The sequence below is a fragment of the Leptopilina heterotoma genome, unplaced genomic scaffold (genome assembly GCF_015476425.1).
Source record: "Leptopilina heterotoma isolate Lh14 unplaced genomic scaffold, ASM1547642v1 Lhet_60, whole genome shotgun sequence".
NCBI classification, from domain to species: domain Eukaryota; kingdom Metazoa; phylum Arthropoda; class Insecta; order Hymenoptera; family Figitidae; genus Leptopilina; species Leptopilina heterotoma.
In genome coordinates, this window is record NW_025111138.1 from 1,326,763 (window position 1) to 1,351,693 (window position 24,931).

The 24,931-nt window shown below is 26.2% G+C and overlaps 2 protein-coding genes across 3 annotated transcripts in view; one reads left to right on the plus strand and one right to left on the minus strand.

Annotated features, from left to right (window-relative positions):
- Positions 1-24,931, plus strand: part of LOC122509353 (neurotrimin-like) — a 163,680-nt gene that overhangs the window by 33,613 nt on the left and 105,136 nt on the right. The window lies entirely within an intron of this gene.
- The window catches only part of LOC122509354, an 83,371-nt gene that overhangs the window by 27,000 nt on the left and 31,440 nt on the right, over positions 1-24,931 (minus strand). Inside the window, exon 1 of one of the 2 annotated variants that reach the window (XM_043623346.1) lies at positions 6,333-7,056. The exons of the other annotated variant lie outside the window; for it this stretch is intronic. Coding sequence (XP_043479281.1) covers positions 6,333-6,404 — 72 coding nt within the window. The 5' untranslated portion in view covers positions 6,405-7,056. Of the gene's footprint in view, positions 1-6,332; positions 7,057-24,931 lie in introns of those variants that run through there. 2 annotated transcript variants of the gene reach the window in all.

Genomic DNA, 24,931 nt, shown 5'->3' on the forward strand with positions numbered 1-24,931 from the left:
TAATTCAATTATTTACATAAATAATAAAATTTTTTGGAAGAATTCAAATATTTTAATAATTTTTAATCAAATATTTTAATTTTTAAAATAATTGAATTTAAAATAATTCATTTCTTTCGAACAATTTTATTAAAATATTTGAATTCTTCCAAAGAATTTTATTATTTATTATAAAAATAATATTTGAATTATTGCGAAAAATTTTATTAAAATGTTTAAAAAAGAATTGAATTTCTGTGAAAAAGTTTGTTATTTTTCAAAATAATTGAATTCTTCATAAGAATTTTATAAACATTGTTTTAAATTTAAATAATTAATTTTTTCATAATATAATAAATATTATGAAAATTTTATTAAAAAAAAATTGAATTCTTGTGGAAAACTTTATTTGTGAAAATAATTAAAATTTTCATAAGTAACAATATTCATCACAAAAATTCAATTATTACCTAATAAAAGTAATCAATTTTTTCTTGGTAGGTAATTCAATTATTTAAAAAAATTCTAATAAAATCGTTTGCAAGAATTCCATTATTTTTACAAATAATAAAATTCTTTTTAATACCTAATTCAATTATTTAAAAAAAAAATGTAATAAAATGCCACACAGACATTCAATTATTCTCAAAAATTTTAATAGAATTCTTTGTAAAATTTAATTATTTTAAAAAACTTTTCGCAATTCAATGATTTTCAATATCTACTTTTTTTAATAAAAATTCCAAACAGAAATCAATTATTTAAAACATTTTTTGTAAAAATCTTCGTAATATTTCAATTTTTTTCATGAATAATAAAAATCCTCGCAGGAATTCAATTATTTTCAAAAATTTCTTTTATGTTAACAATAAATTAAAATTATATCAAAAATAATAGTTGGTAGAAGAATAAATTTTACATAAAAATTAATTCTATTGTTACCAATTAAAAAAAAATGCTATTTGACAATTTTTCTAGTAGAAAAATGAAAAAATAAAAATTGAGAAAAAGAAAATATTTTTTTTAGTAAATACATATTTGTTATGTAAACAATGCGGTGATCTTAATTAAAAATAGTGTTAATAATATCTATGTGATGTAAGCGTTATATAATCAATTCACCCCTTTGCGAATATTTATGTCACCATTATAAGCTTGTAAGCGAACAATGTGCTTCCGCCAGAAAGTGAAATCGGTCTGTTTGAGTTGACAAAGCAAATAATTGAACTAAATTTCTTCATCCCTCTCTTACATATTATTTTATACTTTGTGTAAAAGTAATGAAAAGAATTATGCAGAAAAAAAATTCGATTATCAATAAAATATTACCTGACTTGAATTCTTAGAAAAAAAAATGAAGATAATTATGATCAAATAAAGCAGATAATTATGATAATTAATACAAAGATTAATATGATAAATAAAGAAAATAATTATCAACAAAAAAAAAAAAATCATTTTCAAAAAAAGAAAAAAAAGATTAACTTTTTTTAATTTAGAAAAAAAGGAATTTTACGTAAGAAAATATTACCTAACAAAAACTTGATATGATAAAATGTGGAAAATGACATAAAAAAGATATTACACAGTATTTGACATTCTAATGTTACTATTATAAAAAGAAAATACAATCCTTTTTTTTGTAGTTATCTCTTTTATATGTTCTTTAAAGGAAATATTAAACTTCTCGAAAATTGTGAAATAAGACACGTGAGAGAGAAAATTATTTAAAAAATAAAATACAATTTGTAATTTAAATTGAATTGAAAGTTTTTTAATGCTGGTAAATTAATTTTATTTAAAGAATTATTAAAATAAAATAAAAATTATTAAATGATTAAAATAAAAATAGGGAAAATTAAAGTATGCTTGTACATACTTTTAATTTTAACTTCTCTTTTGCTTTTAATTTTAATTCGTTTATATTTTAATTTTCAATTTTTTTTCTACTTTAAATTTTAATTCTTTTAGTATTTTTAATTTTAATTCTTTTAGTATTTTTAATTTCAACTTCTTTTCCTCTTTTAATTCCAATTTTTTTTTATATTAAAATAATATTTATAAAATATTATAAACTTTTCTTTTATAATTTTTAATTTTTTTTCCACTTTTAATTTTAATTCTTTTTGCACTTATAATTTTAATTCTTTTATATTTTTAATTTTAACTTCTGTGCTACTCATAATTTTAATTTTCTTGAAATTTCATTTCTGCTAATAATTTTAATTTCTTTATATTTTTATTTTTTTCTACTCATCTAATTTTAATTCTTTAATATTTTTAATTTTAATTTCCACTCGACCTTTAATTTTCTACTTTTAAAAAATTTTTAATCTTAATTAAACTTTACTTTCAGTGTATAGTTTTTGTTATAAAATTATAAAACTAAACAAAGGGAAAGAATGAAAACTAAATTAATTTATGTAATTAGTACAAAAAAATGTAGAATACAACAGAAATTTATTAATATTTTCAAAATATGCAGAATATAATATTTAATGGAGAAATCTCCCTTTTTTTCTGAAGTAATTCATTAATGATAATGTAACTTGCTAACTTTTATCTTGTTAAATAGAGTAATATAATTTTGTTTGGGAAAATCCCTTTCAACGTATAGCATAAATGTGTGTTAGTTACCATTAACATAAACTTCACAAGAATTCGCTAATGCTCATGCATACTTTATAAGCCGGATAATTCTCGTTAAATATACAAACTTCTTAAGAAGATGTTCAAAAATTAAAAAATAATGTTTTCTTTTGTTCACTCAAAAAATTATCAACTAAACGAAAAAGGAGAAAATTATGATTATTCCTTTTTATTATGGCAATTAGAATTGGGAAATAAATTGCAGTAATTATTATGATTGTTAATCCTTGTAATTATTTAAATAATATTCCGTAAATGTAACTTCTATTAATTTATTAGTCAAAATGTTTATTAATTTGAATTATTATTAATATGAAAAGATATTGAGTCATTTTTTTAAATTCAGAAATCAATTATTAATAGAAAAAAGATATTGAGTCATTTTTTTAAATTCAAAAATCAATTATTAATAGAAAAAAAATATTGAGGCAATTTTTTAATTCAGAAATCGATTATTAATAGAAAAAAGATATTGAGGCAATTTTTTAATTCATAAATCAATTATTAATAGAAAAAAGATATTGAGGCAACTTTTGAATTCGGAAATCAATATAAAATGATAATAAAATTACAATAAACTATCGAAACGTTAAATGCAGATATGTTGATGTAATCTCTTTGCTTCGCTTTTGACCTAATTAAAATCGTTTTCTCGCAGCCCCCATGGCGAAGGAAACATAAAACTTTCAGTTCACATTGAAGACGAGAGAATCACTTTCTTGCCTTTCAATTATTTCGATCTCATTTTCATCGTCAAATGTTAATTTATTATTCACACACTCTTTTTTATCGAATAATAATTACTTATCAATTTTGTAAAATTATCCATTTTTCAAATAGAATTTAATCGAAAAAAAAAGAAAATCGAATTCAAAAGATGGAAATTTTTATTTGAAATTAATATTTTTATTATAAAATTATAAATAACAATAAAAATATACAGAAAGAAAGAATATATATGAAATAAAAAGCAGATTAATTATGAAGAGAAAATGTGATAAATAAATAATAAGTAAAGTAGCATTTTCGCTTTGAAAAATTTATAAATTTCTAAAGTTATCCTTTTGACCTTTCGTGATTTTCAACATTGAAATAATTTTTATGCAAAAAAATTTTTAATTTTCATTCTTTTCGAATTATTATTTTTTACCCTAACTTTTTTTATTTAGTATATTAATTATATAGTAATAAATTTACGACTCAAAAAATTTAATTAAAAAAATATAAATGAAATCTTCAAAATTTCATTGATAGGTTAATTTTTTAGCAGAAAATGTTTTTTTTTAATAAAATAAATAATAAAATTATTTATAAATAACTTTATTATAATAAAGTCAATAATAATACGTGAAAATTAAAAAAATGATTTTTCAATATTCTGAGAGTTGAAAAAATTAATAAATGTTTTCAATTGGTAAAATTTATTTCTCAAACTGGGAGAAAAAAATGACATAAAAAAAAGGTACAATTTTGTGCCTCAAGATTGCTATCATCTCTCATGGTCTTGGGGTTTTAAACGATTCGGGGTACAAGAACGGCACAGGTGCGATAGAAAACTAAGACAAATGGCCAAAGAAAAAGGAGGCGAAAAAGAAATTTAAAGAACTTTATACTATATATACGAACATGAAATTCTGCACAATTTAGATGACGATTATTAACCTTTCAAAAAGAGGGACATTTTTATGAAGAATAGTTACATTGTTAAATAAAAAATAATATAAATCGCTCAAAAAATTATTCTCTCATATTTCTGTGGATTCGGTGTAAAATTTTTTCTTTTAATTTAATTTTCGTTCGGTCTTTTTTAGTGTTTGACAGTTAATGATTATTTTGTTATTATTTATTTTAGTAATTAATTAACTTCACTAATTTTTATCACTTTTTTTTATTACTTACAATTATTTTTTTTTAAGAATTATTTCCTATTAATTATTTAACTATTCAATTACAAATATTTACTTAACTTTTTAATTATTAATATTTTTTTTAGCAATTAATTACTATTTTTTGCTAATAACTTACTTAATTATAAACTTACTTAATTTATTTAACTGTTCAGTTACAAATATTTACTTAACTTTTATTATTATTTTTTTAGCAATTAATTACAATAATTATTTTAGTATTTAATTATTATTACTTGCTTCACTATTAAATAACTATTATTTTTTTTTTGCTAATTAATGGTTGGGTGACAGTTTTTCTAAAACATATTTTCTAATTTTTTATTTTCCAAAAATTTTTTTTCTAATAAAGGTGGATTTCTAAAAAGCTTTTTTCTAATGAAGGTGATTTTCTAATTTTCTTTCTTCTAATAAATGTCAATTTCTTTTTCTAATAGAGGTAATTTTCAAAATTTTCTTTTACTAACAATATTCAATTTTTGTAATGATAAATGATTAAAAAATAAAATTTACGAAAATTTTTTAATTCTTAAAAAAATACTTGAAATAAAAATTATAGAGATTTTTTCCCTAAAGATATTTAAAATTTTCTAAAAAAGTGTTTTATAAATAAATTAATTTTGAAACTTTTTGTATAAAAATGATGCAAATTATTATTTTTGTTCAAAGAAGAACAGAACTTTGTTAACAAATTCTGATAAGAAGTAGTAATTTTATCAAATTTTTTTTTCTTTTTCAAAAAGAAACTTATAATTTTGTAAACAGAATTGTGATTGAGAAACTGAAATTATGCAAAATTTTTCTTAATTTTAATTTTTTAACAATTTTCTAACTTTTATCAAAATTATGGAATTTTACAAATTTTAGGAAAATAAATATTAGAAATTATAACTTTTTAGAAAAACTTTTTTTACAAATCAAAACTTGTTAGAAAATTTGATTTTAGAAAACAGATTTCATTAGAAATTGTTTTTGTTAGGCAAACAGGATTAGAAAATATTTTTTAGAAAAAGTGACCACCTACCCTAATTAATTATTATTTACTTTACTGTTTAATTACTATTCCTACTTTTTGTTAATAAGTTACTATTTATTCTACTGTTCATATTATTTTATATTCTTTATATTTTTTTATTTTTGAAATAATCTCGAAACTTATTCTACTTTATAAATACCGAATAAAATTATTGAGTATTTATAGTGTAATGAGAATTGAAAGAAAAATTTCTAGTAAAATTACAATATAAAAAGGATTTTAAAACATTCATTGGAATTTGTAATTACTTTTTAACAAAATCTCTATAAATATTTAATTTTTCAAAACTTTTTTGAAAAAAATTTTTTTTTCTCGTCTTCTCGACTTGAATGGGACAAAAATTTCTTTGAGAGAATATTTTATTTAATTCAAAGAAAAATTTTTAGTTCAACATCATTTTTTTTCTCAAGGAAATTAGTTTACAAAAAAAACCGGTTTAAAAATAAATAAACAAAAAAAGGAAGAAAAGAAAAAATGGAAAATTAAAAATAAAAAATAGAAAAGAGCAAAAAAAAGGGAAAAGGATGAAAAGAAAAATTGAAAATGAAAAATAAAGAATAAAAAGAGGGAAAAAAAGGAAAAAGAAAGAAAAGAAAAAATGGGGAAAGAAAAATTAAAATAAATGAAAAAAGAAAGAAAAAAAAAAGAATAAAAATTTGAATTTCTTGCAACTAGAATTTTTTTTTTCGCCTTAAGCAAAGATCGAAGAAGTGAAAGTGAAAAAATATCAACTGTCAATTATAGTTCTCGTGTTTATTTACCAAAGCGATTGTCGAGTCGGATTTTTCGTCATGACATTTATTGGTGGCGTGGGTCGAGGACTCCGTCATCATCTAAATCAACAAATTCTTCAGCATCGCACGCCATTCGTCAGGAAAAATTACTAAATTGACAACAACTAACATTCTCACATCATGAATAAAGAATAAAATTGATCCTAATTTCTTTTTTTCGAACTACACTAAAAAACTTCCACACTTCCTTCACCATTGATTCGACGTTTTTTCTTTCTCTTATTCAAAAAAAAAAAATTTTTTTTTTTTCTGTTTATTTTTTTCTGGTAAAATTTAAAACCATTTTCTCGAGTGTTTATTATTCATGAATATTCTTTCATTTTTCGTGAAATAATTTTCTAAATTATTATTCATTATGAAAATGTTTCGATGAAATATTGTTCTCACAACGGCGCAGTAATTAAGCCGATGATAACATTCTCAGTTGTGTATAATATCAGATGTGACCATCCTTAATGGAACGTGTAACATCTGCATGTCAGTCGTAAAATTGACATTGATCGTAAAATTTCTCTCGATGAGAGAGAAAGATTAAAATTTGATTTTTTTTTGGTTGTAAAATTCAAAAATCTGTTACATTGTTTTCTTGGGGGAATTAATAATTTTTTTGTTTGTTTTGAATTTCTCGAAAGAGGGTATTTTTTTGAATATTTTTGTGTTTCGAAGAAACATTCGTCCGTGCGGAGAGAAAACGCGCGATCAACTGAAAGTCAGATTTCTCGAGTGTGGCCAAGTTTGTTACGATAAGCGCGCATGTCTGACTGTTTCGCCAGTTATACTACTTGCGAGGGAAAAAAAAAATTCTATTTCAGGTCACCAATATTATAATTTTTCATAACAATAATAGTGGAAAAATTTTTTTCCCATATATTTAAAATTTATATTTATTTTATTCTGCTTTTCATTTTTTATTTATAAATTTTTGTTCTAATTTTATAAGAGAATTAAAAATTCAATTATAAACTGAATTTGAATTATTTGATTTAAATTTTTAAATATTAACGATTTTTTCAAAACAATTTATATTAATAAGTTTTTAATTTTCTTTTCTTTTTGTCTTTTTTTAAATCAGAAAAAACTTGACTTTCTTTTTTATTAATAGTCGAAAAAATCGTTATCAAAATTTTTTTTTCATTAATGTAAAATCGTTCGGTGTTTGAATAAATAATTATCTAAATATTTAGATAAATTAATTAATATTTAAATGTTAAAATAAATAAATTGATATTTAAATGTTTGAATAAATAAAAAATCGTTTTGATTAAAAGTTAAATAATACAAATTTAGTTTGTCATTCAATTTCGTAATTTTCTTACAAAATTGTTTGTAGTTCAAAATTTTTTTATTAAAAAATAAAATTCCGTTTTGAAAAATGTTTACTTTTCTGTTCTTTCTTTGCTCTTCGAAAGGACAAACGAAAAAAAAGTTAAACAAAAGTGCTTGAAAAATCAAAAACAAACATTAGTAAAAATTCAGTTTACTTTTCTGAAAATTTGTCTCCAAATGCATTTCACGAAAAATTTGAAAAAGAAAATAAAAGAAAAATAACGACCAACAAATTGAAATTGTATTTCATTATTCAAATTATTTATATTTTTACTATAGTCAGTAAAAATTCATTATTTGGTTTTTTTATTCAAAAATAATTTAAACTAATAAAATAATTTAAAAGAAAAAATAATTTAAAATTGAAAAGAAAATTAGTGATAGACAAATTTGAAATTGTTTTATATTGTTCAAGTTATTTAAATATTCTTTTAATTGAAAGAAATATTTTTTAATATTTTTGAAAATTTTGTTTATGAATTTTTATATAAAATTGTAAATATTTTCCATCGATTTATTTATTATAAATATTTTTATCTTTTATTCTAAAAAAAAAGATTGCAAATAATTTTCAAAATTTTTCTTTTTTTATGAATTTTTAAATGTATAAATATTATAAATATCATATTCCATTTCAATATCTATGTGAATTTAGTTGTTATTTTGTTTCAAATTTTTTTAAAAAATAAAAGAATAGATTTCCATAAAAGAGTTTCTTTTTTTGAAGTACACCTATTTGTCGATTCTATTTTCTGTTTGAGCAAATTAATATTTCAATGGACTTTACAAAGTCAAACTCTCAACTCTATTTAAACAAAGTTTTCATTTGAACCTATAAAGGAGAGTTTCAGTCAAACAGTACCAATCAAAATTTAATAGTTGCACGTCGATACCTTCATTTACCATGAAAATTGTTACAAAATTGTTGAATTATAAATTAAAGTTAAAAAGTGTATGTATTTTGGAACAAACTTTTCATAGTTTTACATTTTACTCTGTGTGATTTATATTCTTCGCATAATTTTGTTTTCTTTTTAATTTTTCTCTTTTTAATTAAAATTTTTATTTGAAATCGAAATATTTTTCTAATTAAATTTTTTTTTTTAAATTAAAATTTTTTTTCTAGTTTAAGGGCATTTGAACCTTGATGACGTCACACATGCTTTGCACAAACTGTAACGTCATCAAGGTTCAAATGCCCTTAAATCGTTGTTTTTATATTAAAATTCTTTTTTAATTTAAATTTTTTTCAATTTCAACTATTTTTCTGAAAATTAAAATTCTTTTCTAATTCACATTCTTTTTCCAATTTAAATTGTAAAATTTAATTTTTTTGTAAATTAAGAAAAAATAACAGCTGAATAAAAAAAATAATAAAACTTTATTTTATATTCACTGTATCCATTTATTGATAGTTTTATATGAATGTTTCACACAGTTGAAGGACACATGCACGACAAATAAGTTTTGAAGTTTTCTTTTAATAATTCACATTTATTTTATGTTTATTAACTTTAATTTGAAACTTGGAACGTAGAATAATAATAACGGAAGAAGTTTTACGATAAAAATGCATTTATTTATTGATTAAAAAAACTTTCGAAAATAAAATTCGAAAAAATTCATTTCTTTGACTTTTTTTGATAAAAATTTCGTTAAAAGAATACTTTTATTAAGCTCTTATTATTTGTTTTAATATTTAGTATTTGTGAAGTTTTTTAATAATTAGTGTTCAATAATTTGTTACAATTAAATAATAACTAATATTATCTTTATTTACTCTCCCTGCTCACGCAGGGTTCGAGACTCCCTAATACACATCCTCTACTTAAAACTAAAATACATTTTCACTTACAACTAAACTTAATACGCTCTACTTATATCTACTAATCGCAATCCGCCAGTGCACCGGGTTTCCGTTTCCCGTTCCAATTTGCCCTTTTTGGCTTCGTCAAAATTTAAAAACTTTACAAACTACCTTTTATATTTAAGCATTACTGCCTTACCCCAATACAAAAAACCCCTCCCTTTATCGGCCCTAATACATTCTCTCTTCTCTCATTCTTTCTAATCTTTCTATCCATTTTTCCCCTTTCCCATTCTCATCCAAAATCCACTTAATTTTATCCCCCATCCCTCCCTCCACCCCTCCCACTTCAATTTCCCCCATACATTCCTCCAAAACATGCTTCCAATCTTCTACCTGAAACCCACACATCCTACACATTTTCTCTTCATCATCCATCCAATACCTACACTCTTTCACTCCCTCACCCATTCTAAACCTACACAATCTATTCCAACTTTCATACTTTTTCATTTTTCCTAAATACCCCGGCTCCTTCTCCCCCCTCACCATCCTATACCATCTATTATATTTTGACTCCACTATCCTGCTCCACCTCTCATTCTCATCCTTTTTCTTCCAACCCTCCATCACCTCCCTCTCATTTCCGCCCCATCTCCTTCCCTCCTCCAACGCATCTCCTCTTTCTCTCTCCCATCTTGGAATATCTTTCCTTCTCATTGCTTTCCCTTTCTTAACCATCCTCACACACTCTCTCGCGATGTCACTCCCTCTTCCCAGCTCCAACTTCTCCTCCAATCCCATTGCCCTCTTCCTTTGCCTCAATACAACCTTTTCCCTTCCCAATTCCTCCCTTAACATGTATCCCGGACAATTCCTATCTACCCCCATAGTCCATCTTAAAAACCTTTCATGCAAACTTTCAACCTTTCCAATCTCACCCCACCCCCATACTTCCACTCCATAACTAATCACCGCCCATACCAAAGCATCAAACAACCATACACGCTTCTTCCAATCATTCTTAAATCTCCTCTCCCCAATTCCCCATACCTGTCCCATCACCCTTCCCCCTTTTTCTATTCTTCTTTCAATATTTAACTCTTGCTCCCCGTTCCAATTAAACCAATAACCCAGATAACAAAACTCATTCACTTCTTCCACTCTTCTTCCATTTAGCTTCCATTCCACCTCCTCCACCTCCCCTATCCTTCTAAATCTCACCACTTTTGTCTTCTCCACATTCACACATAAATCTTTCTTTCTGACGTATCCTTCAAATTCTTTCATCAACAGTTTCATCCCTCTTTCATTCTCAGCCATCAACACTACATCATCCGCATACGCTAGTACATACACACGTCTTTTTCCCAGAATCACTCCCCCTTTACCTTTTCTTTCCATTTTCTCCTCTAAGTCAGCCATTAACAAATTAAACAAGATTGGACTAAGGGGGCAGCCCTGCCTTAACCCCCTACCCAACCAAAACTCCTCCCCCAACTCTTCCCCAATTTTAACCTTTTCCCTGGTGTCCTCATAAAATTCCTTAATTCTCTCTATAAACCCCTGCCCTATACCCAAATCTCTCAAAGTCTTCCACAAAATCCCCCTGTTAACCGATGGGAAGGCCGCCTTAAAATCAACAAACACCGCCACTAATTTACCTTTCTCCTTTTTAATGCTTCTGTTTACCAAAAAATTTAATGCGTATATATTATCTACCGTCCCCATCCCTTCCCTAAATCCTGTCTGATTATGCGGAATTAACCCCATTCTTTCCACCACTTCTTCCAACCTTTTCCTAACCACCTCCGCATACACCTTATACCCGACAGGCATCAGAGTTACCCCCCTATAATCTTCCACCTTCCCTCCCTCCCCCTTTTTTACAATTGGAACTATTAAGCCCGTTTTCCACTCTTCTGGCCACCCTTCCCCCTCCCACACCAAATTCGCAATTTTCCACATTTCATCCCTCACCACCTCCCCCCCATATTTTAAACATTCCCCTTCCATCCCATCCCCCCCAGCCGCTTTATTTCTTTTAAGTCTGTCTATGGCTTCGCTTATCTCCTCCTTGGTAATTTGTTTCTCATCCCTCCCTATGTCCTTTCTCCTTCCCTCCCCCCTTATTCTACTCCCTACCCCTCCACTTAGACCCTTAAAATAATTCGTCCATGTGCCCATTTCTATCTCTCTGTTCAAACCTCGTCTTCTTTTCCTTTCCCTGTTTATTATATCCCACTCCTTGCCCTCTTTAATTGCCGCTTCCACTTCCTTCATAAATCTTATCCTACCCTCCTCCCTTTTTCCTCTTATTAACTTCCCATGTTCCCTATGAATCCTATTATATTCTTCCTTTCTAATTCTACCCCCCCTCCAGTCCTTTACAGTTTTCCTCAAATTTTCCCTACTTTTGACACAATCTTCATCCCACCAACCCTTTCTGCTCCTCCTCGTTCTGTTCTCTTCTTCCTCTATGCCCCCCTTCACCTCCTCCATCACGCATCTTAATCTCTCAATTCTTTCATTTACCCCTGCTTCTGCTTTAAATCTTTCCTCCATCTCTTGCATCCTGTTTTCAAAATCCACTACGCTTTCCTTTCCCCAGTTTCCCATTCTGACTTTAACCCTTTTACTTCCTATCTTTTTCTTTAACTTCTCCTTTCTTCCTTTCATTTCCACTATCAATGGAAAGTGTCCCGAACCACCCTCAACCCCCACCCTCATCCGCTTAATATTACTCTTCGTCCTCCCATCCGTCATTACATAATCTATAACCGTTTCCCCCCTCCCTATAAATGTGAACTCTCCCTCTTTATCCCCTTCAATGCCCCCATTACATATTTCCCACCCCGTTTCCTCCATAATGCTAATCAACTTCCTTCCCTCCTTGTCTATCTCCTTATGTTTGGACACCCTTTTATACTTTTCCTCCTCTTCACTCCACTCCCCTCCTCCCAGTTCTCCAGTCCAAGCATTAAAGTCCCCCCCTATCAGAATCTTCTCCCCCTTCCCTTTTTCAATCCATTCTTCCAGCTGTCTCCAACCCCTTCTTTCCCCTCTTCTTCTATAAATCCCTACTACCGTTAATTTTTCCATTCCAAACTTAACCCCCCTCACCATACAACCATCCTCCTTGTTACCCCCACCCATAAATTCTTTTATATTTAAATCCCTTCTCACCCCCGATACCATACCACCCGCACTCCTACCCTTTACCTTTTCCTTTATTGCTCCTTGACATTCCCAAATAAATTCCTTCGGCAATCTGCTTTTGACCCTTTCCCAATCCTTATCTTCAACCCAAGTCTCACTTAGCATTATCACATCCCATTTACCAATATCCTTCCAAAAACCGTCATCCTTATTTTTCAATCCCGAGATGTTCCAAAACACAACTTTTATTCCCCCCCCTTCTCCGTTAATTCCCCACCTCTCCCCCCCATACCCCCAAAACCCTTTTCCCTTTCATTCTTATTTAACTCCCCAGTCTCCCAATTAACTCCCCACCTCTCCCCATTAATCCACACGCAATCCTTCCCCCTTCTTACGGTGTTACCTTTATTCCTTTCCTCCCAGACTTTTTCATTAATCTTCCAATTCATCTTTCTCTCCTCCCAAGTTCTGTCCTCTTCTATCCATACCTCCTTGCCCTTCAATCTCCCCTTAATCCTCAAAATCTCCTTTTTCTGTATCTCGTTCTCCAACTCGACCACCCACAAACTCATCAAGCCTCCCTCCTCCCTGCCCACCCCTCTTACCCCTTTTACCCCTACCGTCCCTCCCAGCTCTCGCAATAACTCCTCTATTTTTTCTTTTCCCCCCTCCTTCACCACTTTCAATCCCCTTACCAAAATATTGTTCCTTCTCTTCTCCCTCTCCATTTGCCCCAACTTCCATGCTAAATTGTCTACCTTTTTTTCTAAACCCTCCCCTACCCCCCTACCTTTTTGTCCCTCCCTTTTATCACTCTCCCCCTTAATTCTACCCAATTCATTTTCCAACCCTTCTACCCTTATCTTTAAGTCGTTCATCTCTTTTTTAACTTCTTCATTTTCGTCCTTTTGTCCCTTATCCAATTCTTCTAGCCTCCCCCAAATTATTTCCTTTTCCTCCTCCCATTTTTCCTCCCATTCTCTCCATACCCTTTTCAATCCCACTAGCTCTCCCCCCACCCTATCCAATCCACAATCCACTTTTTTACTTAATTCCGCAATATTCCGGTTTGTTTGCTCCCCCATCTTCAGCATTTTCTCCATCCATCCCCCTTCTTCCCCCTCTTCCTCTTTTTCCTCATCACTTTTCGACCCCTCACTAACCGCTTTGCTGTTTAAATCCCCTGACCGTAGCCACGCATGCATCCTAGCCGGCGACTCACCCGGGTCTTCCAAGCCTAACAACTCTGCTTTTGACTTCCTACCCCTTCGCACCGCTAGTTTCTTATTAAACTTCTCCACGCTATCAATTACCGCTACAGCCATTTCCGCTTTCTTTCCTTTCCCATTCCCAGACTTTTCATCAATTCTTGACTCGCTTGGCTCGCTCGTTTCAGCCGTAACCTCCTGCCCTCTACGGTCCCTTATCGGAGACCTTTCTAAGAACGCCATACCTGCCTTACCTACACACCACGCCAGTCAAAAGCGACAATTCTTTTCTCCACACACTCCTCCTTTAACAACTTTACACCCCTTATACCGTTCTTTGAACAACCCCTCAACCCCCTCACCATTAAATTCCACCCCCCTTATCTTTTTCACCCCTCACTACTTACTTAACCCTTTACTACCTAACTCACTCTCCCCACTCGCAACACCTAACCTTCACTTCCCTGCTTCACTTTTCACACTTATATCACACAATCCTTTCCCCTAATTTCCCCAAATTTTCAATTATTCCAACAGAAACACCTCACACAACTCAAAACTTCACTCAAAACCCTCCCTCTGCTAAAAATTCACTAAAAATTTCCAAAAATTCAAGATCGCGTTCCCACACGTGTAACTTTAACCGGTACCGGAAACGGAAACCAAAAATAATAACTAATAAATAACAAACTAAAAAACTAAAGAAATAAAATAAATAAATTTTATTTATTTATTTATTATATTTAATTTATTTAATATTTTAATTCTTTTAAAAATTTGCACATATATTCCAACATAGAGAGAAAAATATTGTCTTACCAATAAGCGAGAGAAAAAAATTTAAGAGGAAAAAAATAAAACACAGATTTTATGAAAAATCTCGCTTTCAATTTAATAATTAAATTAAAATTTATTAAAAGAAACATCTAACGTTGTATATATTAGTTTTTTTCTCCCTCCCCCTTTCATATTTTCAGTTCGTTAGCGAGAAAATATTTGTGTTCTAAAATCTTTTTATGTAAACTTTTTTTCTTCGTTAAAAAAAACGGGGCAAGTACTTTTTTTCCTTTCGCAATATGACGTTTAATGTAAATATTTTAATATAGTGAAATTTTCAAGCAACCAGACTAATTACTTAATTAAAAAAACAGAAAAAAATGAAGAAAAAAATTTCTTGCTTCTACAAATGCCTTTTATCCTTGTGTACACGTCAATTATACAAATATAACCATTTGCAGAAACAGTTAATATTCAAACAATGAATATCATTCGAAAATGTAATTTTTAAAAAATTAATAAGTACCAACGTAATTATATTAAAGAAATTGGAGTAGAAAATTATTGATTATTATAACTTTTTTCTAATTAATTATTATTACTCATTTATTTTATTATTAAATTACTATTATTTATTTTACTATTTTATTACTACTTTTATTTATTTTTTTATTTATTTATACATTTTTTGGAAAATTTGTTTTATTCTTGTCTTCTCGACTCAAACAACAAAAGTTTCTTTAAGAAAATAATTTGTTTGCAATCATAATTTTTTTTAATAAATTTTTTTTATTCAAAAAGCATTTTTTTACTGACGGAAATTATTTTACAAAAAAAAACCTGTTTAGAAATAAATAAAGAAATAAAAAATAGTTGAAGAAAGATTATTAAACAAATAAATAAATTATTTCATAAAAAAATATCTCTTTTAGAAACATAGAAATAAGCAAATAAATAAGAAGTAATCCCAGGGCTCGAACTAGGTCCGTAAATTTGCTTTAAGTCCTTAAAAGTCAGTTTTTTTTGAAAAAGTCCGTAAAGTCCGTAATTTGATTGAAAAAGGACGAAAAGTTCGTAAATTATACGATATAATTTGGAGAATTTTAGAGAAACTACAAATAAATGCAGAAATTCAATTATTTACAAAAGTAATAAAATTCTTCGCAGAAATTCAATTATGTTCAAATTTTTTAAAAAATTCTCGTCAATATTTCAATTATCTTTAGAAATAATTAAATTCATCTCCGAAATTCAATTATTTTCAAAAATTTTAATAAAATTCTTGGCAAAATTTCAATTATTTTCAAAAAATTTCCTCAATTCAATGATTTTTAAAATATCTACTATTTTAATAAAATTTTCAAAAAAAATTTAATTAATATAAAAAAAAAGTAATAAAATTCTACGCAAACCTTTAATTAAATTTACAAATAATAAAATTTTTATAGAGATTCAATTATTTTCGTAAATAATAAAATTCTTTTTAGGAATTCAATTATTTTCATAAATAATAAAACACATTGCAGAATTTCAATTATTTTTAAAATACAATTTTAATCGAATTTCTCGAAAAGTGTAATTATTTTTTAAAATATTAAAATTTGTCGAAAGAATGCAATTTTTTAAAAACTTATTGATAAAATTCTTCATGAGAATTCAATTTTAAGAAACATGCAATTATTCAATAAATTGTTTCTTTTGTATTTAAAGAATTGAATTTTTGCAGAATTTTCTAATAAAAATTGATTTAAAAATCGATTTCAGTTAAAATTTTAGATTATAATTCAATATTAAAAGCATTAGAGTGTGATTTTTAGAAATAATTGAATTTTGAAGAAGTTTCAAATTAAAATCTTTGAAAATCTGAAATTTTCATACTTTTCACTAAGAATTTTGTAGAATTAATTTTTTTTGAAAAAGTATAATTAAATTTGTTTTTCTTGAAATTATTTAAAGTTTTAATTTTCTAAAATATATTTAATTGAAGAATTTCCAAATAATTAAAAATTCGTAAAATAGTTAAAATTTTAAATATTTTCAAAAATTTTCCTCAATTTAATCATTTTCAATATCTACTATTTTAATAATATTTTCCAAAAAAATTCAATTATTTAAAACAAATTTTAATAAAATTTTCCAAAAAAATTCAATTATGTAAAATTTTTTTTTAAATTCTAGACAAACATTTAATTATGTTCATAAATATCTAATAAAAATTTTACTGGAATTCAATTATGTGAAAATTTTTTTATAAATTTCTTCGGAATAATTCAATTATTTTCGTAAATATAATAAAATTCTTTTTTGGCGTTCAATTATTTTTATAAATAATAAAACTCCTCGTCGAATTTCAATTATTTTTAATGTAATTTTAAGCAAATTTCTCGAAAATGTAATTATTCTTATAAAATTATTTACAAATTTGTTGATGAAATTCTTTGTGAGAAAAATTTTCCTACTAAAGGAATAATTATGCAAAAATTAATCCCGTTTAGTAATAAATAAATTTAAAAAATATGAAAAAAGAAAAGAGAAGAAAAGAAAAAATGATGGAATAAAGAAATTATAGTAAAACAAATATGGTAGAAAATAGAACAAATTTTCTTCGCGAATATAAAATTTATCACACATCACAAGAAAAGCAGGAAATAAAATTTTTAAGTGTATCTGCTATACGACTTAAATGTAAAATTATGTGAAAAAAATTCAAGTATCATTTATTCCTTTTGACAGGAAAAAGATTTTCGACTCATGCAATTGCATTCGAGAAATAAAAAAGGGCAATAAATTGTATTAACAACGACCAACGAATATGTATACATATACATGTGAAAATGGTATAAAAGTACATGGAACCAATGTAGATGAAATAAATCCTATAAGAGCATTGAGATTAAATTGCTTTCACCGTTAAAAAAAAGTCGATCAATTTGATTGTCAAACGACACTACAATATTAAACGAATAAAAATCAGACTTGAATTTATCCATAAAAAACATCACCGGTGTATGGTAAATTTATATATATCTATAGGTTTATAGCACGTGTATTGTCTCGCACCTGAATCTCGAAAAATAAATCTCAAATTGAAATTCTAACCATTTTAAAAGATAAGACATGAAATAAATGGATTTTTTTTGGGGGGGGGGAAGGGTTTGTTTTCCTACAAGATGTGTACATCTAAGAAGCGTTTTCGTGTCTAGTCGAAATTCAAGAAAATGAAATTTCAATTTCTTTTGGGGACTATTTGTAACTTTATCTATATAGCATTGTGAGTGAGAAACAAATTTATTCTTTTTTTTTTTGTGTCACAATCTTTTCTCTTCTGTGTACTTTTTCTTCTTCTTGTTCTATTTCTTTTCTTTTCTTCTCCTCATTTTCTTCTATTTCTTCTTTTTCTTCTTTAAACATTCGTCGATCGAATGCCACAGATATACATGACTCTAGAAAGGAAAATGCTTTATTTTCAAGGAAATCCAATACTGAAAGAGGTATATTATGTGGAAACCTAAAAAAACGCACCATTTATTTCATCGTTTACAATTCTTTTCCTCAAAAATTCTTCTCTTTTTCATTTTTTCGCAATAATCAATTCTTCTGTGTTTTATTATTATTTTTTTCCTTTTTTTGTTTGGGTATAAAAATAGTAACTGTGCGAATAATGTATATGGAATAATATTATAGTTTTTGTATTTTTATTTTTTATTCTTAAGTGTTTTAAATACACAGAAAAAATGGATGGTAAAAAGTAACAAAGGTAATGGGTAAAAGTTGTTGGGGTAAAGGGTAAAAATTGTAGAGGGTAATATTGAAATGGGTAAAAATGTTACCAAAATATCACTAGATTAATAGACGACATTATTAAGAAAAATGCACAAATATTACACTTACGAAAGTCACAATGTTAGAAAAAGCTCTTATAATTAATAAATTAACTATTCTACAGTCGATTTATCCATTATTCAAGTTGTATTAAATCGTAAATTGTTCAATTATTAATGATAAATATGCGAACTGTGAGACCTGTCAATGCATTGGTAACATGCGTGATACTTGTAGCAGACTACGATTCACTACGATCATATTCTGAACGGCGGAACGAAAGGAACTGATTTGGATAAACGCGCGAAGTTTCAAAATGATGTATAAATATAGTAAACATTGAAAAAATTGGTTTCTTTGATTTAAGAGATATTACTAATAAAACATATCTTTTACCTTTAGAAAACGTTTTTTTACAACAATGTGATCAAAAATTAGAAATTTAGCAAAACTTTTTCGATTATTGAAATAAATTAATTTATTTCAATAAATATTATTTAAAGCTAAAAAAATCAGTATTTTACTTAGAAAAATAAATTGGAATAAAATATTTTTAAACAATTTCAAGTAAAAAATAAATAACCTGAACAATTAATTTTGATTGAAAATCAGTTATTATATTTAGTAGAATACAAAAAATAACTCCTCCTACTTTAAGAAAGTAATTTTTTATTCATTGGTTCAATAGCACAAAAAGAGAGTGAATATTTAATGTTTAAAAAGTTACATTTAGTCTTAACTCCTTAAGAAAAAAAAGACTTCTGGCCAATAAAAATAAACACCTCCTATTTTCAAAGTGCAATTGTTTATTTGTTGGTTGAGTTAAAGAAAATGGAGAAAGTGATTAATGTTTGAAAAATAACACATATTACTATATGTGTTATAGAAAAAAAAGAATAATGAATGATTTAGACTAATAAAAATAATAAACAAACTCCTCCAATTTTCAAAATCAATATTTCTATCTGTTTGTTGAGTTAAACAAAATGTAGAAAAAATTATATTTAAATTTATAATTTCAACCCCCAAACGAAAAAATGGATGTTCAAGACCAATTAAAATAAAATTAAAACTCCTCCTTCTTAAAGAAAAATATTTCTTATTTGTGGCTTCAATAGAACAAAATGCAGAAAATAATAATATTTAAAAAAGATAAAATTTAGTCCCAACCCCCAAAAGATAAAATGGATGTTTAAGACCAATTAAATTAAAATTTAAACTCCTCCCTCTCAATAAAAGCTACTTTCTATTCGTGTGTTCAATAGAACAAAATAGAGAAAATATCAAACTTTAAAAAATATAAGTCTCAACCCCTCACGAAAAAAAACTGCTATTAGCCAATAAAAAAATTAAACTACTCCTACATTTTTATTCATTGGTTCAGTTAAACAAAATGGAGAAAAAATTATTATTTAAGAAATAAAACGCATATAATTTCAACCCCCAAAAGAGAAAATGGATGTTCTAGACCAAGTAAAATAAAATTTAAACTTCAATATTTTCTAAAAATTAAATATTCTCACATTTTTTCCAGGGCATGTTCCGAATAGAAAAATTGCATTTAAGTAAAAAAGAGGAGTTTAAATATTATTTTTATTGGCCAAAAGTCTCTATCCTTTTTCTCTTTAAAAGTTAAAATAAACATTATATTTTTTAAAAATGATAAATATTCTTAGAATTTTTCTCAATGGAGCAACGAATAAAAACATTGCGCTTTTTGTAAATAGGAGGAGGAAATATTTAATTTTTAAAAAATAAAACATAATCCCAACCCCCCAAAAAAAATTGATGCTTTTAGACGAATAAAAATAAGAAACAAACTCCTCCTATTTTCAAAATTAATTTTTCTATTTGTTGGTTAAGTTAAACAAAATGAAGAAAATAATAAATATTAAAAAAATAAAATATATAACCTCAACCCCCAAAGAAAAAATGGTTGCTTTAGACCAATCAAAATAATAAACAATAAACTCCTCCTATTTTCAAAATCAATTTTTCTATTTGTTGATTAAGTTAAACAAAATGGAGAAAATACTTAATATATGAAAAATAAAACATATAACCTCAACCCCCAAAGAAAAAATGGTTGCTTCACACCAATGAAAATAATAAACAAACTCCTCCTATTTTCAAAATTAATTTTTCTATTTGTTGGTTAAGTTAAACAAAATGGAGAAAATACTTAATATATGAAAAATAAAACATATAACCTCAACCCCCAAAGAAAAAATGGTTGCTTCACACCAATGAAAATAATAAACAAACTCCTCCTATTTTCAAAATTAATTTTTCTATTTGTTGGTTAAGTTAAACAAAATGAAGAAAATAATAAATATTTAAAAAATAAAACATATAACCTCAACCCCCCCCCCAAAAATGGTTGCTTCACACCAATGAAAATAATAAACAAACTCCTCCTATTTTCAAAATTAATTTTTCTATTTGTTGGTTAAGTTAAACAAAATGGAGAAAATACTTAATATATGAAAAATAAAACATATAACCTCAACCCCCAAAGAAAAAATGGTTGCTTCACACCAATGAAAATAATAAACAAACTCCTCCTATTTTCAAAATTAATTTTTCTATTTGTTGGTTAAGTTAAACAAAATGGAGAAAATACTTAATATATGAAAAATAAAACATATAACCTCAACCCCCAAAGAAAAAATGGTTGCTTCACACCAATGAAAATAATAAACAAACTCCTCCTATTTTCAAAATCAATTTTTCTATTTGTTGGTTAAGTTAAACAAAATGAAGAAAATAATAAATATTAAAAAAATAAAATATATAACCTCAACCACCAAAGAAAAAATGGTTGCTTTAGACCAATCAAAATAATAAACAAACTCCTCCTATTTTCAAAATCAATTTTTCTATTTGTTGATTAAGTTAAACAAAATGAAGAAAAGAATAATATTTTTAAAATAAAACATATAATCCCAGCCCCCTTAGAAAAAATGGATGTTCTAGACCAATCAAAATAATAATCAAACTCCTCCTACATAAAGAAAGAAAATTTTCTATTTGTCGCTTCAGTTAATAAAATATGAAGCGAATATATAAAATTTAAGGTCAACCCTTTACAAAAAATATACTTCTAGCCAATAAAAATAAGATTGAAACTCCTCCTACTTAAAATTAAAGTTTACTATGAACTATACAAAAATAGATTGAATCTCCTCCTATTTTTTCGGAAAGGGTTGTGGTTAAATTTCATATTTTTTTAAAGTTTAATATTTTCTCCATTTTGTTCTATTAAACACACAGGAGGAAAAATATCTTTCATTCAGAAGGAGGAGTTTAAGTTTTATTTTAATTGGTTTAAAACATCCATTTTTTCTTTTGGGGGTTGGAAAAATATATTTTATTTTTTAAATATTAATTTTTTCTTCATTTTGCGTTTAACTTAATCAACAAATAGAAAAATTGATTTTGAAAATAGGAGGAGTTTGGTTGTTATTTTGTTTGGTCTAAATCATCTATTTTTTCTTAGGGGGTTGGGATTATATGTTTTATTTTTTAAATTTTAATTCGATTCTCCATTTTGTTTAACTCAACCAATAAATAAAACATTGCATTTTGAAAATAGGAGGAGTTTATTTTTATTGGCCAGAATTTTTTTTTTCCTAATGGGTTAAGACTAAATGTAACTTTTTAAAAATTAAATATTCACTCCATTTTTGTATTGTTGAACCAATGAATAAAAAAATTGCTTTCTTTAAGAAGGAGGAGTTTGAATCTTATTTTTATTGGCTAGAAGTATATTTTTTGTAAAGGGTTGACCTTAAATTTTATATATTCGCTTCATATTTTATTAACTGAAGCGACAAATAGAAAATTTTCTTTCTTTATGTAGGAGGAGTTTGATTATTATTTTGATTGGTCTAAAACATCCATTTTTTCTAAGGGGGCTGGGATTATATGTTTTATTTTAAAAATATTATTCTTTTCTTCATTTTGTTTAACTTAATCAACAAATAGAAAAATTGATTTTGAAAATAGGAGGAGTTTATTGTTTATTATTTTGATTGGTCTAAAGCAACCATTTTTTCTTTGGGGGTTGAGGTTATATATTTTATTTTTTTAATATTTATTATTTTCTTCATTTTGTTTAACTTAACCAACAAATAGAAAAATTAATTTTGAAAATAGGAGGAGTTTGTTTCTTATTTTTATTCGTCTAAAAGCATCAATTTTTTTTGGGGGGTTGGGATTATGTTTTATTTTTTAAAAATTAAATATTTCCTCCTCCTATTTACAAAAAGCGCAATGTTTTTATTCGTTGCTCCATTGAGAAAAATTCTAAGAATATTTATCATTTTTAAAAAATATAATGTTTATTTTAACTTTTAAAGAGAAAAAGGATAGAGACTTTTGGCCAATAAAAATAATATTTAAACTCCTCTTTTTTACTTAAATGCAATTTTTCTATTCGGAACATGCCCTGGAAAAAATGTGAGAATATTTAATTTTTAGAAAATATTGAAGTTTAAATTTTATTTTACTTGGTCTAGAACATCCATTTTCTCTTTTGGGGGTTGAAATTATATGCGTTTTATTTCTTAAATAATAATTTTTTCTCCATTTTGTTTAACTGAACCAATGAATAAAAATGTAGGAGTAGTTTAATTTTTTTATTGGCTAATAGCAGTTTTTTTTCGTGAGGGGTTGAGACTTATATTTTTTAAAGTTTGATATTTTCTCTATTTTGTTCTATTGAACACACGAATAGAAAGTAGCTTTTATTGAGAGGGAGGAGTTTAAATTTTAATTTAATTGGTCTTAAACATCCATTTTATCTTTTGGGGGTTGGGACTAAATTTTATCTTTTTTAAATATTATTATTTTCTGCATTTTGTTCTATTGAAGCCACAAATAAGAAATATTTTTCTTTAAGAAGGAGGAGTTTTAATTTTATTTTAATTGGTCTTGAACATCCATTTTTTCGTTTGGGGGTTGAAATTATAAATTTAAATATAATTTTTTCTACATTTTGTTTAACTCAACAAACAGATAGAAATATTGATTTTGAAAATTGGAGGAGTTTGTTTATTATTTTTATTAGTCTAAATCATTCATTATTCTTTTTTTTCTATAACACATATAGTAATATGTGTTATTTTTCAAACATTAATCACTTTCTCCATTTTCTTTAACTCAACCAACAAATAAACAATTGCACTTTGAAAATAGGAGGTGTTTATTTTATTGGCCAGAAGTCTTTTTTTTCTTAAGGAGTTAAGACTAAATGTAACTTTTTAAACATTAAATATTCACTCTCTTTTTGTGCTATTGAACCAATGAATAAAAAATTACTTTCTTAAAGTAGGAGGAGTTATTTTTTGTATTCTACTAAATATAATAACTGATTTTCAATCAAAATTAATTGTTCAGGTTATTTATTTTTTACTTGAAATTGTTTAAAAATATTTTATTCCAATTTATTTTTCTAAGTAAAATACTGATTTTTTTAGCTTTAAATAATATTTATTGAAATAAATTAATTTATTTCAATAATCGAAAAAGTTTTGCTAAATTTCTAATTTTTGATCACATTGTTGTAAAAAAAACGTTTTCTAAAGGTAAAAGATATGTTTTATTAGTAATATCTCTTAAATCAAAGAAACCAATTTTTTCAATGTTTACTATATTTATACATCATTTTGAAACTTCGCGCGTTTATCCAAATCAGTTCCTTTCGTTCCGCCGTTCAGAATATGATCGTAGTGAATCGTAGTCTGCTACAAGTATCACGCATGTTACCAATGCATTGACAGGTCTCACAGTTCGCATATTTATCATTAATAATTGAACAATTTACGATTTAATACAACTTGAATAATGGATAAATCGACTGTAGAATAGTTAATTTATTAATTATAAGAGCTTTTTCTAACATTGTGACTTTCGTAAGTGTAATATTTGTGCATTTTTCTTAATAATGTCGTCTATTAATCTAGTGATATTTTGGTAACATTTTTACCCATTTCAATATTACCCTCTACAATTTTTACCCTTTACCCCAACAACTTTTACCCATTACCTTTGTTACTTTTTACCATCCATTTTTTCTGTGTATTTATTAGATATCTAAAAGAGAAAATTGTAAATTTTTTTTTATTGGGACTAAATTTATTATTTTATTATTTATTTTTTATTATTTATTAATTATATAATAAATTTACCAGGACTAAAAATATAAGAATAAAAAATTGTGTCTGACTCAAACAACTTTTACTACTGACAAATGAATATTGTTAAAATAGAAAAATTCTGCCTGACTGAAATAATTTTTTAACTACTGATAAAATAATTATTCGAATAGTCTGACTTGGAAACTTTTGTACTACTTATAAAAATATTCAATGAAAGATTGTGTCAGACTAAAAACCTTTGTACTACTGATAAAAATATTAAATGAAAGATTGTGTCTGATTTTGTACTACTTACAGATTTTTAAT